A 20449-nucleotide genomic window follows, 5' to 3' on the forward strand; every position below is an offset into this window, starting at 1 on the left:
CTAAGCAGTAACTAACTCAGATGAACTTCTAGACTCTAACCATGACTTGACTGCAACTTTTGTTGTCAAAAAACCAGTCAGCCTTGTCTGAGGCCTCATGGAATGGAGCATTCAATTCCTTCAAATGCGACTCAAATACACTCGCCAGACCTTTGTCTTAATACTTATGTTTCCCATGTCCAATATTAATTCCAAGCAACGGCAAAAGCTCCTCACCGGATTCCAATACCCGAGATAGGTCATTGATCCAAACATGTAATGCAGTCAGAGCTGCCCCAAGAGAGAGGCCCTTGAGATACAGAGACCACTGGGTCTGAGACCTTGACTATAAGCCTATATATATCTGAAGTGTGATCCCCAAGTCTAGTAGCTCACAGGCTCTCTCCAAGAGATTGAGGTTCACACAAAGATCAATCAGGCAATTGCAGTAAACCTTCTTTACATCCGAACCAATCGAGTTAAAAAGTTGTGATGCTTCGTTCTTGAAGTTTTCACTACTTTATTGCTTCTCCACTAAAAGTCTTACCACATACCCTAGTTTTTCATCAGCCCTCTCAATGCAATTCACAAGCTTGCAAAGTTCTTCCTTTGGTGTTTGAGTCATCACATTCAGGAGACAACCACAGAAACGCTCATCTGGTGTTATACCCAATTCTAGGAGTTGATTGAATATCTTAACAACGTCATCAGTGCGTTTTGCCTTACCGTAGAATTGGACGAGTGATGTCAAAATAAAGGTATTTGGCTCAAAATCAGCTTCCAACATCTCATTCAATGTTGCTTCTGCCTCTATGACTTTCCACGCTACAGGAATATATGGTAATCATGGACGAAAAGGTCCAACTGTCAGGATTCAGTGTTTCATAACTCTTCATTTCTTCAAAAATCTCAACGGCTTCCTCCGTGTAACCAACATCAGCACACATAGCTAAAAGGGTGTTATAGAGAATAACATTTAACTCCAGTTCCTTTTCCTTCATCTCTTTATAAACATTAATAGCGCGTTTACTAATCCGTAATCATATTGAGAGGAATTGGATTGATGGGGAATTGAAATGAATTGGAATCAGATTCAGATTCTTGTTAAAGTTGTTTACTATAACTGTCTGGAATCGGAATATGAATGATGTTGAGTTCATATAAGTTGTTTACTAATTCACTTCAATCGGAATTAAAACTAATATAATTACTAAATTACCCTTACATAAATAAATTATTTTCATACTAATTAATTAAATTAAATTAAATTACACCCAACAAATCTCCTTGCCCGGTTCCCAATCACCCAGAAACTCTTCATTTTTCTTCTTTCTCATAAACTCCACACCGCCCTCATACCCCAAAACCATCTTCAGCGCCCTCATACCCCAAAACTACCTTCAGCTTCCCCCTCTTATTTTTCCATCTCTCTCCAACCACACAGCCGAATATACCCCACAACCACCATAGCAGTGGATCCACCACCATTGCAGCTTCAATTCCAGGTGTTAGAGTGTAGTGACCACTACTGCCGCTTCAATTCCAGATACCGAACGAGTCTCAAATCCTGGCACAAAATCATCTAGAATCGTGATTAAGCTGGTGAACGAGCAAGGGAGTCGGCAGATTGGGCAAAGAGAGTCACAGGTACGAAGGGGGACGTAGAAGATGCAGGGGTAGTTTGGGTATAAAAGTTGGATTCCTGGAAGAGCCTTCTCCCCGGAATCCAAATACCACCTCCATCTAGGGGATCCGATTCCGGGAGATTTAGGGATCCAATTCCTGATTTTAAGTGGACCCTATCTTGTTTTTGATTTCGGAAATGTTAGTAAACAACTTGAATGCCTGGAAAAGAATCCAATTCCGTTTCTTGCCATTCCGTTTCGGTTTCGTAAACACGCCATAAGAGCATCATCACTGTAGGGAGCTCTACCATAGACCCTTAAAAGAGTTGCATAGGTTACCCAATTTGGTGAAAGCTCATTGCTGATCATCTCTTGGTAAATTTTCTTGGCCTGCTAAGGCCTCCTAGCTCTTCCCATAGCATCCAACAAAGTGTTATAAATAACCAAGTTTGGCTTAGCCGCTATAGCTTTCGTTTCCTCATAAACATTCAAGCACCCATCAAAATTCCCCGATTGCCCGTGAATTTTGATCAATGTAGAAAACGTCACTGGATCAATGCGCCACTTCTCAGTCCTGGACCGGTCATACAAACTGAAAGCCATTTCAACCTTACCTGCACGTCCATAGGCATCAATCATAGCCGAATAGGTAACATCATCCGGATTACACCCAAAACTGGGCATCTTCTCAAACCACTCCACTGCCTTATCAGGCAAAGAACACATCCCAGCACAACTAATCGAAGTCGAAAAGGTAACATTATTGGGTTTAACACCTCTCTGGAGTATTTCATCGAACAGCTTCTCTGCTCTCTCCAAATCCTTACCCTTCCTACACACTTTTAAAGTCACATTATACAAAATCACCTCCCTCTTCGGTTTCAACCTCTGCTGAAAGTAGTTAAGCACAAGCAAAGCATTTTCCGGATTGCTCATGTTATTCAGAACCACCACAGCGTCTTGTTCCAAAATATTATCCCTTAAACCTTTTAAAGCTTCAAAAATATCACTTTCAATCGGAGTGTAAGAGTTCAAACACTCATCTACTTTCACCAAAGAAGCATACCTGGAATCGTAGGACTTGTGCCGCAGCTGTGAAGCTCTGAGGCTGGTGGGATTGACCCAGATGTAGCCTTTCGACAATGACCTGGAATTTCCATCTGGGCTTTGAATAATTCCAATTTCTGGAGCTTTGAAGTTCTGGGCTTCTTCTGCAACTGGGTCTTGCAAAGAAACATGGTGTATTTGCAGAGAGGTTCTTGACTGAAATTGCAGTGAAGGAAAACTGAGTTTGTGGCTGTTAACTACAGAGCTTCGGAGTCGGAAATCAGTCGGGGAAGAAGAACCAGGGAGAGAGCGGGAGGGAGTTCGGGGGTTGTGGAAGAGAGAAGAGGGTGAAGAGCACAAGTGATAGAGCAACTTCACCCATAGAGCCCTCCTGACAATCCACTATTCAATCCACCTAATGAATAGTAATTGCCATTAATGAACAGTAATTGCCATTAATGAACAATAAATTGTCATTTGCATCTTCTTCACCCTTGGAGCCCTCCCCCTGGAAATAGGCAATAAAATATTAGTTTTTTTGTTTGTTTAAATAATACAAAATAAAATTATTTGTAATTTCGGATAAGAATTTTTAAATCGTTCTCGTTGCGCCATGTGTCATTGTGGTGTAAGGTGGATGGAGAAGAAGTGGTATTTATAGAAAAGTAAAAAGAATTTTTTTCTTCAGATTTTTTACAATTTTTTTCGGAATTTTTACATTTTTAAAATTTTTTTATTCAAATAATTAATCTCTGCCGTTGGATTTAAAAAAAATTTGAATTCCAACACTCCAGATTGTGCCACGTGTCACAACGGTACATTTTCTTAATTTTAAAACTATTTTTTCTTTTTATTACCCTTGCATCGAACGGCTGGTATTTAAACCTTTTGGGATCGAACGGACCGTGGGAAGCCACGTGGCTTCCCATCGGTCACTGGGCATCTCTGCACGCGCGGGCCCTGGCGCTTGATTTCCGGTCGGGCGACGCGCTCCCACTCGCGAGTGAGGAGCACGGGCCTGACACAAAAAAAATTAAATAAGGCTTGGTCCTCGGGCTGCAGGCCCGTCGATTCCCCCCCCCTCCCCCGACCCTCGTGCTCCCACCCTCACTCGGGCTCTCCAAGGCTGGAGCACTGTCCACCGGGCCTCGGGCCCTTTCCTCTCCCTTGTCCCCAAGCAATGTCCATGGGTGGACTTGCTCTAAGCCATTTCCTCACCCTGTCTGGGATTATGAAAAGTGCTTTTCTTTTGCTTTGCATTCCAGGGTATAGGAGGGGACTTAATTACTATGTTAGCCTGATGAGTATGAGTATACGGACCTTCTAATATTTCATAGGGGCAAATTTGTCCATCTACAGGTGGATAAATATCTTTTTGAACTTCTATCGGGCCTGGAAGTGATTTTATGGGTTAAGAAGATGTTCGAAACCCAACTTGAATTTCCAAGAGCTTTACGATAAGATAAAAAGTTGATTAAAATAGGCATCGTTTTGCATAAGCATTAAGGAAAATGTTATGATTAAGCTTTTTCATAGCAGTTTTATCATCGTTTTGTAGGTCCAAATGTTCAAAAGCTTACGTCTAGGAAAGATGGGTTTAATATAAAGAAATCACAAACGATAACAAAATTGTGAGTTTTTTTAGCTCACAAATTTTGTAGAAAATGCAACAATTGATGAGTTATCGCAAGATTTTTTTCGTGGACACTTATGTTACATAAGGTGTTCAAAATCACTCTTATCGTAATACAAAATCAATAATAAAACCATCTTAACTGTCCAAAATCTCCATAATGTTCCAAAGAAATTAACTATTGAGCATAATAATATGTTGTTGACACAGAATACGAGTCATTAGGAAATGGTGAGTTTTGTAGAAATGGTATCAGCCAGAATACAAACTTGGTGTTGGATTAGACTTGTGGGGTTTTGGCCTTTGCTTATTTTACTATAAACAAATCAATCAATTCTCGAACAAAGAAAAGGAGAATGGAATGAGAAGCAGCCATAGGAGTAGTTCTTTCTGGAAACACATTATTACACACGTATCTAGGTTGCTGCTGCTGCTCTCTCTCTTTCTTGTTGACATTTGGAGGTGCCGAGGGATCGAGGGTTTGTTTAGTTTAAGGTATTGTTAGGGAGATTGAATTATAAATAAATTTTGAAAATTAAAAAATATGAAAATTGATGATTGATTTATTACTTAAATATTGATAAACGTGCTCATTCTTATTGGTGACACATTATTTAATTTGTAAATTTAATCCCCTAATAATAGTTTATGATAGAATCTAATAATGTAGGGACTGAAACAATGAAATAGGTGAGAATTGTCAGATGAGGAATGGTAGCTACATTCTTTTCCTTATCTTTTCCTACTTGTCTTTCTCATCATTAGTTGTCACGTAAATTCTACTAGGGTTTGCTTTTGGGTGGGTTTTTATTTTTGGTAAAGAAAAAAAATTAGTTTAGATTAGAACACGAGAGTTGAATCTGGTAGGAGAGAGAAGTTACTTTTGGAAATAAAAATTTTGTTTTAGTGTTAATAGAATTCATGTTACACTTAATAAATGAGAAAGACAAATGAAAAGGTAAATGAGATAGGTAGCTAGATTCTTCTGTTCACACATCCTCAATTCCACTCTTGACCAATTGCTAATTAGTAGTTGATAAAAATCAACTTGGAAAATAGGAAATGACTAATAAGATAGCCTATATTAATGATTTTTATCAATTCCACATTTCACATTTCCTATTTCACAAGAGTGAAATAGGAAATGACTAATAAGAACGCATGTGCACTGTGCAGGACAAAGAAGGGAATGTGGAATGGAAACTTATATTGCATTGAAAATTGTAGCAGGCACCAACTTCATCTTCATCTTCATCTTTGTGATGGTATGTATCTCTTTCTCTCTATAGTCTATATTAATGATATAATGAACATATTAACGTGATTGTGACTTGACGTCCACCAAGATCAACCAACTTTATTATTCACTTAACAATACATGGCCCTCCTATAATATTAATATCAAACCAACAAACACTGCTAAAATATTATCCCGATATTGAAGAAGATGTAACTGTCCAACAAGATGATCGATGATTTACATGACTCTGCAAGCTGAGGTATTTTCTTCACTGAAATAGTCAGGGCGGGTAACACAGTACCCCATGCTGCCCCCGCCGTAACTATCATACACAGGCCTTCCATAGTAACCATCATACTGGATGTACAGGGCTGGGCCCCCGCCATAACCACTATGGCACGGCCCACCTGCACGCCCTTGGTAACAATCCATACAACACGCTCGGACAGGCGGTCGGTACCCTGGCACACAAGGAACCGGCTGAGGCGGTGGCGGTCCAGGATTATGGCACGGCCCACCTGCATGCCCCTGGTAACAATCCATACAACATGCTCGGACAGGCGGTCGGTGCGCTGGCACACAAGGAACCGGCTGAGGTGGTGGCGGTCCAGGATTATGGCATGGCCCACCTGCATGCCCCTGGTAACATTCCATACAACACGTTCGGACAGGCGGTCGGTGCGCCGGCACACAAGGAACTGGCTGAGGCGATGGTGGTCCAGGATTTGGCTTACCGTCATCTTTAGGCTTGCTGTCATCTTTAGGCTTGCCGTCATCTTTAGGATTGCCGTCATCTTTAGGCTTGCCATCATCTTTAGGCTTACCGTCACCCTTACCGTCACCCTTACCGTCACCTTTAGGCTTGACGTCGGGCTCTTTCATGATCTCGATGCTCTTGATGGCACTCCCACCTTTGCAGCAAATCTTGTCCCTTATCTTTTCTGGACTGCAGCATACCACTTTGATCACCACTTGGTTTTGTTTCTCGTTGTATACCTGGTCTCGTATTTCTTTTGTTCACAAACACACATTAATTTACTCAGTTTACATTTAATCTAAATTAATCTTAATTTCCCAAAAAGGAAGAACTTTAACTTTGGTTTTTCATCAAATAATTATAGATGAATCAAGGAGAAGAGAGACTCACGAGGGAATTTACAAAGAACTTTTTTAACCTTCTTGTAGCATTTGTGACACTGAAGATCTACCTTCAGCACCATAATCGTAACCTGAATTACCCATTTTTAATATTAATACAAAAAAATATGTACATTAACCAAAGATTGACAAGAATGAATTTTTAGAAAATATATAAATATACAGAAGATTGTTGTGCAGAAATGTAGACAAAAAGAAGTGGAACAGTGCTGCTGGACAATCAGGGTTCTGACTGACTGACTGACAGGGAAGAATCATGGTGAAGGTATGTGGCAAAATCTTGAACAGAGAGAGAGAGAGAGAGAGAGGCAAAAAACAACAAAATAGCACAGAGGAGGGGACGTAAATTCTTATTAGGATATAAATAAAAGAATAGTAACCACAAAACTTGAACAAGAGCTTAAAGCCTTTTATTTTTGGCCATACAAATCATCATTTTGGTTATCTGCTTATCCTCAGAAGAAAAAAAAAAAAAAAAGAGAACACAAACTATACCAAAATTAGGTACCTTTTCCTTTTCCCCCATTGTAGTGAGTAGTGGATGCTCTCAGGCTCAGATCTGAACGAGAACTTCTCAACTAAAATGATTGAATGGGACGACTGCTCTCATGAAACCGACTTTTATAATTATATATGCATATTCATACAAAAATATATAAAAATAGGAATGCAATTCTGTGGAACAAAGCAAAAGAGAAAGAGAGAAAGAGAGAGGGAGAGAGAAATATTTGATTAAAGTGGTTTAAAAAAAATTATGACAAATTGCTGGTTAAGAAAGGAAAAGGAGGTCATTTTCTTAGAAGATCGTTCATCGTACATCGTGCGGTCAGTTTTCGTTAGGTATTATTTATATTTAATTTTAAAATTCAAATTTAAAATAATTTCTGAACGTATTATATACAATGAACTGTCACAATTACGGAATTCCCATTATCTAATGATCCTTTTGCGTTAAGAAAGAGTGAAAAAAAAAAAGAGAGCGCACAATAGTTCGTACATAGGGCCAATGGGATGCGATGATATTGGAAGGTTGTGGACAAAAGTTTCATTGTACGAAGACAGAAAGTTGCAATTTCTTGCACATGCATGTTCTGGCTTTAATTCACCCACGTCACCTTCCGTACTTTCCAAGTTCCTGCTAATATTATTTTTTAAGTAAATGAATAATTATGAGTCCATTATCAAAATAAAATTACACACTAAGTTAATCATAATTATTAAAGTTCGCATAGTGTTGGTGGAGAGGGGAGAGGAGAGCTGCCAATATTATTTCAAGATGGTCAAATTAATGGAGAAAAAACAATATTGTAAGGTCCATAGTTTGGTCAAGTGCAATTATGGATCATGCACCCCCACACAGCACTTGGAAATTCCTCCGGTTGTCCCTACATCTAAAGTAACAAGTGCCACCCATCCTGGACTAGCTACTTGAAGTTTGGTTTGTTAATCCAAACCGGTGAAGAAACGTCTAGTAATTAGGATAACGACTTCGATGGAATTGATACGTCATCATTTTAGAACCATACGTACACACATGATGCATCATATATATGTGGAATTTGGCGCAGAAAAAAAAATGTAATAAACCCTATTATCTGCAATGTACTGGAGAGAGAGAGAATGGATTATCAAAATTCGAATAGCGTGGGCTCCAGATGACGAAAGTGTGGCTGAGGTTCGAATGTCCCAATTTCATAGAGGTGGGTTGGGTGACACGATAAAGGTTGATCAATCCGATTTGATCCTTTCTTCTTGTTTAAGGTTTTAGTGGTCCATTTATTAAGTGCATCACAGCTCATTCATTTGTACGTAAGACTTGATATGTTTCGTTTTGATACCACCGACATGGGAAATGAGGATGAGATTAGTGGACATCATGTTTGGGTTAATATTTAAACTTTAGACTGTCAGAAAGGGAAGCCCAAAAAGAATGCAAGAAGGAGGTTTTGCCTGAGGCCCATCGCCTAAGCCTAGACTATCCATTTCAAGATTTATGGGCACTCCCCCATTAAATGCAAAGGCTAGTGGCCTGTAAGAAGTGACAATTGATGGAAATCGACCTACTCTCAGCCCAAAAACACTTTCTGAATGGTAGAGTATGTAAATTACTAATGAGTCACTACCCTTCAGTTGCTTTCGGGCAGGAACAAAGCTGCAAGCAGTCGGGCTAATTCACCTATAAAAGGAGGAAGAGGGCCCAGAGATAAGGACACTCAACCAATCAAACAAACAAATATACAACTTGCCTCTCAGTCAAGCAAATACTCAGAAAGCTGCGCTTTGCCCAGATTCTGCATCCCTTTTAGCCTTAGATTTCCCGTAGAAAGAAAGACATCTTTTGTCTATGTAAAAGCTCTGCTACTTTCTCCAAATACTGTAGTATCGATTCTCTTGTGTAAACTTGTTTACCATCCATCCTTCCTTAAATCCCCAAATCCTTGTAGTTGCAAAGAAGAGAAACTGCAAGAGGTTCAGCCTTGCCCGACAAGATTAAATCTTACCCGACTCTCTTTGGTTTGTCTTTCAGTTAATAGATCTGGTGTTGTAATGCATTCCTCAATCTATATTCAAGTCTTTTAAGGTCTTTTAATGATCCAATTACCCCCAGATATGGTTAAATTAGTGGTTTTACCATCCTAAAATGAATTAACTTAATGACTTGATCAAATCTGGACCTACGCCCTCTTACCATACAAGATAAATAAAAGTCCTTGATCTCAAGGCATAGAAAAAAACCTAATGTGGACTTAACCCATCCACGACCATCATTTGATAATAAGAAGTCAGAATAACTTGGGGCGCAAGTAATCGACTTAAATCTACTTATTCTACATCTGCTATACAGAGATGGCAGTGGCGCGCCTCTACACTTAAGTTAGTTTTGATTGCGAGGTTCATGACCTATACCTAAGGCCCAACAACGGCACCTTTCAGAACTAACTCTGTCCTTTCCTTGTAGCCCTACAAACAGGCGAGAGCCCGACAGTCAACCAAAGTGCCAACTCCGCGGGGCATCTTGAATTCATCTCTGCTTTCGTTGTCATTGACTGATTCATCAAAGGGCATCTTGAATTCAGCTTTGCTTGAACTTGTTCTCGAAAGGGCTTTGTAAGCTGAATCAGTATGTATTGTTTCCATGACTGAACCGAAGAAGTTCGTCACAGCCACCTAGAGAGACAGAGAGAGAGAGAAACATTTATAAAACACGTTTAGCCTTCTCCCTCATATGGCTTAGGAAGAAACATTTATGAAACACTTTTTGATCCATGAAAAAGTCATGGAAAGTTTCCATTAAGAATAAAACAAAAACATTTGATTTTTGTCTTACGATAAGAGACACGCCGAACTAGGGATGGGCAAAATACTCATAGGTTTGGATAACCGCGGTTATCCGCCCATTTAAAGGTCACAGTTACGGTAATGGGTAATCGTTTAGACGAACAAATGGTTATGGGTATAACCGTTTATTCGTGAAATTTAAATGGGTGGTTATGGGTATTACCCGCGGTTATAACGGGTATCCATCAATTATAAATATTACTCGCGGTTATACAAGTATCCATTTATGATTTACCCATTTAATTTAAGCGAAATTTTATTTCAACTCATGTAACCTATTTTTACACCCAACTTAAATTTTAAATGTTAATTGTCTATTTTACCCTATTGCATAATTACTATTAAGTAAAAAATAAAATTAATAATAAAACTCAAATTTATCACTAAACCCAAATACTATACTTAAACCATATGATCATTCTTTGTTTATCCTACTTCATTTTGGCTAAAACCCTAATAGCTCTCATAGAGAAAAACAAGTTTTATTTATTTATTTATGGATGGTGATTATGAAGTTTAGAATCCTCCAACCAATGTATGATTTTGAAATTTTTTTAGATAAGCATATTGATTTTTTTTTTTCAATTTAGAACTGCACACGATTGAAATACTTACGCAACTTCTTCCCAAAGCTTTTATCGTTTTTCCTTGTGCAATTTATATCCTAGTTTGTTCTTCGGTACCATGCCAATTAGGCCTCCGCCCAAAAACGTATAACATTTCTTACCTTTATAAATTGCACAGGGTAAACAAATCCTTCCGAGAGTACCATGAGACATTGAGCAAGGGCTTCCTATGAGAATAATATCAGATTCAACATATACTCTTCAGATTACCATGGAACCTAATTAAATGATTCGCTTTCAAGACACAATGCATAACCTATATTCACCTATAAATCAAACAAGGAGAGGAAATATATAATGATGTTAAGAAGAATGCTTTTATGGAAGCAATTGAAGGGGTCAATTATGAGAGTTTGATGTCTATGCATGATTTGTCTAAGAATCATGCCTGGAGAAGATTTCAAAGTATTGTCAACATCTATAGAAGTGTCAGTCTTGTTGTCAGCCATGGCTGAATTCATACCCTAATTTTCAATGTCCATTTCCAGACGGCGTAAAGATAGATTTAAAAATCAAATGGGTGTAAAAATAAATCCACATATTGAATTAGGTTTATGGGGACATATTAGGTATTAAATTGGGTTTAAAGAGATATTAATAGTTTAGTTAAAAATCAAATGGGTGCAAAGAGTAAGATGGGTGTAAAAATAGGTTACAAGAGTTTAAATAAAATTTTCCTTAATTTAATATATGTAAAAATTAAAAAAAAAATTATGAATTTTGAGGGGTTTTAGAAGCAGGCTCTCTCTCTCCTCTCCTTCCCATCGACTTGCGACCCTAGGTCCCCAACCAACAGAGCCAAACTTCAATTATATTTTCGCACAGCGCCAAGTTCGGATTCAAAGCTTCCCCAACTTTGCTTTTTTACCATAATTGAAATAATAAAATAGGCGTAAACTATTATTTTACAATAATTAAAGTCGCATTACTTTTTTCGGACGCGCAGCGCCAAGTTGTATTACTTTTTTTTCGGACGCGCTAGCCGGTCTAGGCTCCGCCCTCGACCACCAACTCAAAAGCTCTATTCAATGGAATACATAGACAAGCCAAGCATAGAGGCAGAGCTAGCAGCTGAAGTGTTACAAGTTAGTACAACTCCCAACTGGCAAAGTTCTATTATCTACTACTTGGTTAATGGCACACTCCCCACCGAAAGGTTGGAGTTTAGAAAGCTCCAAATAAAAGTGGCACGCAACTACATGTGGAGCGACATTCTCTTCCAAAGATCCTACAATGAACCATATCTTCGCTGCCTAACGCCTCCCGATGACCTAAAAGTTCTAAGCTCAATCCACGAAGGCATTTGTGGAAATCACTTCAGAGGCCGATCCTTGGAGCAGAAGGCTTTTAACGTAGGCTACTACTAACCTACCATGCACCAAGACGCGAAGGAGTTAGTATAAAAGTGTGACCGCTACCAACACTACAAGCCGATACCAGTATTGTCTGTCAGCGAACTACACCCGCAGACGAGTCATCGGCCGTTCATGCAGTGGGCAATCGACTTGGTAGGGCCAATGCCACACGTTACTGGGGGTAGAGGAATGATGATCGTGGTAACCGATTGCTTCACCAAATGGGTAGAAGTGAGCCCATGATAACCACGACTCAGACAGACATAGAACGCTTCATATGGAAGAACATCATTTGCTGATTTGGCATCCTTCAATCCATCATTACTGACAACGGCCCGCAATTCGTGGGCAAAGATTTGGCGAAGTTCTTCCAATAGTATGACCTTAAGCAGCACATGTCCACGTCAAGATATCCTCAAGGCAATGGGTAGGTTGAAGCATCCAACCAGATGATCCTCGACTGCCTCAAGAAATCCCTCACCTACAAGAAGGGAAAGTGGCGAGATAAACTCCCCGGATATCTATAGGCATATTGCACTGCACCACCAAACGACGAGCCACCGGTGAAACTCATTTCTCTTTGGCATTTTGTTCAAAAGCAATCATTCCTCCTAATGTCATAGTGCCAAGTATCAGCACTCTACTGCCAAGCATTAAGCAGAATAGTAAGGAGATGATGACAAACTTAAATCTGGCAGAAGAGAAGCATGAGCAAACCATCACTCGCATCGCAACATACCAGCAGCAGCTCCTCTCCAACTATTTCAAAAGGGCCATGATTCGACAGTTTCAGCCCAGAGATCTAGTCCTAAGAAAAGCCTTCATCACTGCCCGTAGAGAAGGCTCCAAAAAGATGGATCCCAAAGTTCCGTACAAGATCAGCAGAGTAGGCGGCAAGGGTAGTTACACCCTCGCAACCATGAACGATAAAGTGATCGAAAAATAGTGCAACGCCTACAATCTGTGGAAATACCATGTGTGACCTCCTGCTACACAAAATCCTGAAGACTCAAGTAGCTTGAAGGGCACCACCTCGCGAGCCGAGGATTATCTAATTGTTATGCAGTTTCAACCTTACAGTTAAGTTCTCGTTCGTGTCACTTGTTTTTCAATGAGGAATTCATAAGTAATCTACAACTTGGCTCATCTGCATGCTTACAACAATTAATCACTCATACACTTCAAAAAGAAGACTGTGCCCTTTTTAGGGACTCATTGCAAGAATTGTGCCCGTTGAGGGACCAACCATGCTCTCAGTTGTAAGAGGGTAAACCAACTCCCCGACACCCAACTGGGTTTGCTCTCTAGTGCGAGAGGATAAACTAATTGCTCTCCAGTACGATAAGGTAAACCAATTCCCTGACACCCACATGAGTTTGCTCTCCAAGGCGGGAGGATAAACTTTACACTCTGAATATCCAGACATAGATGTGTCAGGCTGCCCTAGTATAATAGGTGTATGATGGCTTGTGCCGGGATTTCTAGAAGTAGCCACAATGGTTTTTTTCAAGGCTTAGCGAGCTGAAGGATTTTGGGTTTCTTGGCCTAATCCGTGGGGAACCGGGCCCCAGAAACAGAGGGGGCACATTACGCAATACACCTTATGGACGACTGCCCTGGAATCTTAAAGCTGCTCCCGAGTGCACTAAGGTAGCCTACGGTTTCCAGAAAACTGCATACGGCTTGCCCTTCGAGTAGTAAGCCGCGTTAAACTTATACAACCGCACATTTATGTGAAAGGTTAAACAAGTTAGCGTGCATATATGGAGCTTCATCCATTGCCAACATGCTACGCAATCGATGAGCTTCACTTCTGCCAAAGTACGGAACAACCTACACCAAGTCCTAAAGTGTTGTGATATTTGCTACACAAACTATGAAATTGGAGAAAGCCAAGGTTAACAGCCTAGTGGTCACGCGGACTTGTCTGCTTCTGTAAGTAAGGCGTTCGGCTGCTGACCTTATGACTAACTTTGCAAAGTTCTACTCTAACATCTACGACTGCATAGGCTACGCGGACCTGTCTGCTTATAGAAAGGTAGCATGCCTACCACTGGCCTATAAAGTCTAATGTTAGGGCATGAACTAAAGAAGCGAAGATGGAGAAAAGCGAAGGAAGCAAGTTTATTATTTTTTCTAGCAAAATTGATAAACGGTTAGCAAATACCAAAAAGGTTCAAGCAAAGCAAAAAGCAACAAGGAAAACAAATAAGATCCTAAAGGCTACCTAGAAAACTACTATTCAGCAGCTTGGACATCCTACCACTACTCGGTTACCATACCTTCAGCAGCCGCGACGCTCTCAGCAGCGGTACCATCCGGCACTTCACCCTAGGCTGCCTTAGCCTGGGCACCAATTTTTCTGACTACTTCACCAATGAATGCCTTAGAAGTAAAAACATGCAAGTCTTCTGGAGAAATAGAGAAGGTTTCGAAGTCTTTCCCAGCAAACTCGAAGTCAGACGGCCTACCAAATAGATGATCTACATAACCCAGCTTGTAGAAATCAGCCTAACTTTGAACAAATGAAGCTTCAAGCCCAACCTTCTCACCTTTTAGCTGCTCATTCTCCTCGAGCAGAAGAACATGGACGCGCTGCAGCTTATCCACTTCTTTCTTCAAACTTTCGTTGATCTTCAGCACACCTTGGAGTTCCAACACTTAGGGTTCAAGCATATCAACGACCCTCTTGAAGTGGATCACTTAGTTATAAACAGTAATCAACTCTTCATCCTTGCATAAGCAGTGGAACGAAGCTCATAAATAACACACTTAAGATCTTGAATTTGAGGTACGTAACATCTGATCTTCTTCCCTGCACTTTCATACTTAACTTGGATCAAGTCAAGCCTAGTCTTTAAGTTAATGATCTCTTAGCGAGCGGTCTCAAGCTGCAGAAAAGTAAGGGCATATATATTAGCTCAGATTCCAATTTCTTGACTTTCTTGGCTGAGGAGTAAGTTTCTGCTGCCACAATCCTTACCACCTCATCAGTGGCCTTGGTGTCCTCTTGATCAAAGAGCATAGACTCGGCTGCTATAATCGTCATTTTTTGCATCAAAGCCAGCAGAGTAGTCATCCTGTACTCGGTCGTATGCTTCGCAAAGGAACTTGGGCATGCAACTCCTCTAACGCCATAAAAAAACTTGGCACAAACGTCGATATCTTTGCACAAATCTCAGCAGCCTCCCCATAAGCAGGCTTAGTGGATTTCTCATAACTACCCACATGAGCAGTCTCCTCATTTTCAGCAGGCAAATCAGTCCCAGCGGTAAGGGGAGTAGGCATTGGCGCTACTTTAGCAGTAGAGTCCACTTAATCGATCTTCATAGTAGCAAGTCTTTCTGAAGGTGAAATAGACTTAGCTCCCAACGGACGTCTTGGTACAGACTTCGGCACTAGAGGCATGACAGAACCTCTACGCTGAGTAATCCTATCAGTAATCGTACTAGCCATTTTTAGCACGGAAAACGTCACAAGCTCATATCTAGCAGCTTCATTTTTCTTCCCATTGGAAGAAAACAAGTCAATTATAGGCATCTCGACAACAAACAGACCCTCATAAGCAGCAGAGGAAGTTTTTGGTATTTTCTCAACCGACATCTCTTGAGTGGGTGGGGAAGTTCATAGTAGGCTCCACGACATCAATCAGATGAGCCAATGTATCCGCCTTAAACCACTATAGTAGGCTCCTAATTGATTGCAAGATATTATTTTGACACAATATCTTACAATTACACCCAAAAACCACTATAAGTGGCTGGACCCCTTTTCTCCAAATAGTAGCCGGCCACACTCCTATAAATAGTCCCTCATTTCTCCAAAAACCTAAGTCCAATTCTCTTGCTAAACTCTCCAAATTTCTCTAAACACTTTTCCCTCAAATTCTAACTTTGGCATTGGAGATTCTTCAGCCCAAGCCCCCCCTCAATTCATCGTGGGCGCGTGAGGCTCTTGGACTTGACCAAAGGTGTTAATTGTTTTGTAGGTGCATTTTCATCCAATAAAAAGAAGGCGGAAATTTGCATCCACATTTGTAATCCTACTAAAACTCGAGGGTGTAAAATGTAATTTATCTTTTTCTTTATATCATAATAAAAATTAAAGAAATACAAATAAACTCACAAAAAGTCAATCACCCCATCATCTTAACAACCACCCCTCGCCCGCTCGTTGACCGTTTTGCACCACATTACTATGAAGGAGGACAAATTATTAAAGGTATCAATTGATTAAATAATTGAATCGTTGAAGTTATCGTATTATTAGTCTAGAGATTATGAATTGATTCAATAATTGAATCATTGAAGTTATCATATTATTAGTGTATAGTTTATCCTTTTAACTGTAGGTATTCTTTTGGGAGCAGTATGGGCTAATGAAGCATGGAGATGATACTGAAATTGGGATCCAAAGGAGACTTGGGCATTTATTACTTGCAGCCCAAATAACGAATATGAGACCGACTTTGTAAGAAAGCCAAGAACCAAAAAGTGGTAACTGGTTGAAATACGTCATGATGGCATGATTAAATTTTTGAGAGCACAACGTACAAGACCAAGTGGAATGCCATATAAAAAACACAGAAGGGAATAAATTACCTGGCCTTGAATGACCATTTGCATTGCTACAATTGATTCCAATATCATGAGAGGAAGGAGTGGAGGAGGAGGATCAAAGGAGTGAGGCACTGAGGAATGACGATTCGATCAAAAGAAAAAACACAAAACCTAATTGAGAAATGATTAAGTGCAGTCGCACTAGGTGAAATTAATTTGGTTTTGACCACTTATCTAATGACGCTTGTATACTACTAATAAATTTTAATTAATTATTTATAATCATCGTTCGCTTCGGTTTGGACATAAGTAATAATTCAACGAAAAAAACTCCGGGGATAATCATCAAGCAACAGGGGCTTGCAGCCGGGGAAAAGATGTAAGTATATAACTTATGAAAAACTAAATCATGATACCAAATTAACCACTCACCAGATGAAGACATTACTGTTTGAGTTGAAAGGGTTCTTCTGCAACTCTACACTATTGGAAACAAGGCTCAATCAATGGAACTTGAGTATCTGAAAGCTTGTGTATTTGTGAGAGCGCAGGGACCCTAACTTTATACTATAAACGATGGAGTTCAATAAGGAAACTTCCCATTATGTAATCCTTATCAAACTATCTTTATCACCGTGAAAACTTAATAACCATATCAGATAATAAAGTCCTAGTTCTATCGAGATTGCTTGAGGCTATTATCCTTATCATACAACTTCTGATAAGCCATTCCACATAGCTAATGTTAATCTCCTTATTATTCCAAAACACTTTTACACGATAAACAAATGTTTGCTCTCTATAGAACTTACATTCTCCTACTAGAACTAATACTTGTTTGTCATGAACACTTACAGAAGTGGAATAATACTTGATTGGCCAAGAGACTAATATTAGCTAAACTCGATTACAATTTCCTGTCATTAATAAGCATTCATAAAGAACCAAAGGGATCACACTCCCACTCAAGAAGCACTGTCCCAATAGTCCCTGTAATGAAGCTATATAACACATTAAACTCCAACAAGATATGTAATTTAATGTAAGACATGTCTGCATGTATTTGAATAACACATCTTACACTTGGTCCTCCACAAGATTGATAAAACAATCATTCCAAATACTTCATAATGAAGTCTTTAGGTTGTTTATTCTTTATAACAATTATGAGAATTATTATACATCCTGCATTATAAACTTACTTGCACTTTCATAACTAACTGCTGAGCTTGATAGGAAAACTTCAACAACCATTCAGCATTTCACTTAGCGTTCTTTATTATTATTATTCAAAACATTCAGAACTAGATAACTCACGGAAGAAGAAATTAATACTTGGCTCCCACTAATTCACTGCATCAAAATCATCCAGCACTCCCATGCTCATCACATGATTCTTGAACACTACATTGGGCACTGCTTTGTTCATAGGATCTGCAATCATTGAACCTGTCTCCAAGTAATCGATTTTAACCAACCCAGCCACAGTCTCCAAGTAATCGATTTTAACCAACCCAGCCACAACTTTCTTTCTTGCAATGAGGTACTTAATGTCCAAGTTCCTGATTGCAGCTAATCTCTTATTGTTCTTGGAGAATAATATTACAGCATTATTGTCACAGTAGATTTGAATTGGCCTTGCAATTGAATCAACAACTTTAAGTCCCATTATGAAATTCTTTAAAACTTATAGGATCATTAAATTGCGATAGATCAATGTCACTCTCAGCCAAGTATACAAAATCTTCTAGAGTTGTAGGTTTCCTGACCCTAGTTGATTTTCTGAGATTAGTGTTGATGTTGATGCTGCCTTCTTGTATTTGATGTTGTTGATCCATGGTGGCTACTGCTGCTTCAATTGTTGTGATAACTGGATCATTATTTACTACTTCTAGAACTGTTGCATCAACCTCGTGATCCTCATCGCATGTATCAGTTTCATTGTCCTTCATATGTCCAACAATTTCAAGTAGTGGAGTTGCTGCACTTATCTCAGTTTCCATTGGTTGGGCTGCGATTTCATTTTCTTCTTGTTCAAATACAAAGGTGTCAACCTCAGTCCCCGGACCAGTATCAGTGTCATGCTCTAAGAAGATTGCCTTGCCAGTTTCAACTATTTTGGAAGTGTAATTAGAATAGTAAAATCTGAAACCTTTGACCTTTCTGCATACCCTACGAAAAGCTCCAGGATGTCTATCAATTTGAGTATATCTACCATAATATTCTCCACCCCTATCAGACCTAACGATCTTTATTTTCTTTTCCAATTGATTTTCAACTTCATTCTTATAAATTTTGAAAATTTCAAAAGCATTGGATTTCTCAGTAATCAAATAAATGAAACAAAAACTTGGAAAATCATCAATAAAGGTTATAAAGTACTTGTTTCCTTCTATTGTAGACGTTGGAAAATGACCATAAATGTCTGTGTGAATGATTTCTAGGATTTTTTACTTCTAGTTGATCCTTCTTTCCAACTATTTGCCATTTTACCTTTGATGCAATTCACACCAAAAAAAAAAAAAAAAAACAAAGTCATTTAAAATTCAAAGGTGGTAAAAATGTCATTTTAAACAAATGTCATTTTTAACAAAGCAATTCCATTCTTTGTTTCAAAATACGGCCAAGTCTCTTATGTGATGGGTTTGAAGATTGAGTTTTGGTGTTTCCATTTTGGATGTTGAAAAAAAATTGTTCATCAAAGTTTATCTTTATTTGGAACTTTCCATCACTCAAGAAACCAGAACCAATTTGAGATGATTTAAAAAAAAAATGTTGAAGCCAATTTTATTAATAGTAAAATAAAATCCCACATTACTAGCTTTGAAACTAAAATTAAGTTCCTTCTCATAGAAGGTACGTAAATGACATTTTCCAATCCTAAACAAAAACCAAAATCAAATTTAAGCCTAACGGTGCCTATAGCCTTGACTTCAACTCTTCTTCCATTGCCAACAGACACTTTCACTTCATCTTTATTTAGAATTCTCCTTATTGTGAAGTTCTACAATGAGTTCATAACACGAATAGAAGAGCTAGAGTCAAGCCACCAACCATCACTAAGCATACCAACTAAATTTGACTCCAAAACAAGCAAAACGTTTTTACCCTTCTTCTTCATGTGGCAAGCCAAGCCTTATACAAAAACAACATTTGAAAAACAATGGCTTGTTAAGTTTGGTGTTTCTTTTAATAGGAAATGGAGCCTTTTTGGTAGTATCTTTTCTGGTAACATCAATAGTAGAAGGTTTGTGTGCTTTATAGGCACCATGCACGAGATTGACAGACTCAATCTTTTCCTTGTCATACTTCTCCTTTTTCATCCTTTCTTCTTCACTTACACATATAGCAATTAACTCATTCACATCCCACTTTTCACGCAACGATTGTAGGACACTTTGAGATGTGTATAACTTTTAGGCAAGGAATTCAATATCACATGTACCAAGAAAGTTTCAGAGATTGGTACCTCAAGAGTTTTGAGTTTTGCAATGATGTCCACCATACTTAAAATGTACTCTCGCACACTTTCAATCCCATCATATCTCATGGTTGTTAAAGACTGCATGAGATTACCTGTCTCAGTTTTTGGTGACTCTTTATACTTTTCTTCAATGGATTTAAGGAAATCCTTTGTGTTGGTAGCATTCGTCTTTGTTTTTTGTGACTCTTTGTACTTTTGTTTGATTGACTTGAGAAAATCCTTTGCACTAGTAGCATCTGTGAAATCTCCACGAACCACATCAGTCATGCTTCTTATGATAACAAGGAAATTCTATTTGATTTGTGCCACTTTTCATACTTGGACCGTTGGCTGGATGTGCTCCTATCTGTCGGCATAAGAGGCTCTTCAGTTCTGAGTGCTAAATCCCAATCCATGACTCCAAG

General features: G+C 39.0%; 1 protein-coding gene and 1 pseudogene across 2 annotated transcripts; both read right to left on the minus strand.

Annotated features, from left to right (window-relative positions):
• On the minus strand, positions 1–3580 carry LOC126631513 (pentatricopeptide repeat-containing protein At4g16390, chloroplastic-like; annotated as a pseudogene).
• A 1894-nt stretch (positions 3581–5474) lies between these two features.
• LOC126633479 (protein PYRICULARIA ORYZAE RESISTANCE 21-like) lies at positions 5475–7383 on the minus strand. Of its 2 annotated transcripts, XM_050304095.1 has the most exons (4): positions 7191–7383; positions 6672–6753; positions 6154–6534; positions 5475–6042 (listed from the first exon to the last, which is right to left on the minus strand). In XM_050304095.1, exons 1-4 carry the CDS (start codon positions 7206–7208, stop codon positions 5762–5764), a joined length of 762 nt encoding a protein of 253 aa, XP_050160052.1. In that variant the 5' UTR covers positions 7209–7383; the 3' UTR covers positions 5475–5761. The 2 variants fall into 2 exon arrangements, with proteins under 2 accessions (XP_050160052.1, XP_050160051.1); XM_050304094.1 differs by having other exon boundaries at positions 5475–6534; positions 7191–7378.
• Between the last annotated feature and the right edge of the window lie 13066 nt (positions 7384–20449).

This window comes from Malus sylvestris, chromosome 8, assembly GCF_916048215.2.
Source record: "Malus sylvestris chromosome 8, drMalSylv7.2, whole genome shotgun sequence".
Lineage (NCBI taxonomy): Eukaryota > Viridiplantae > Streptophyta > Magnoliopsida > Rosales > Rosaceae > Malus > Malus sylvestris.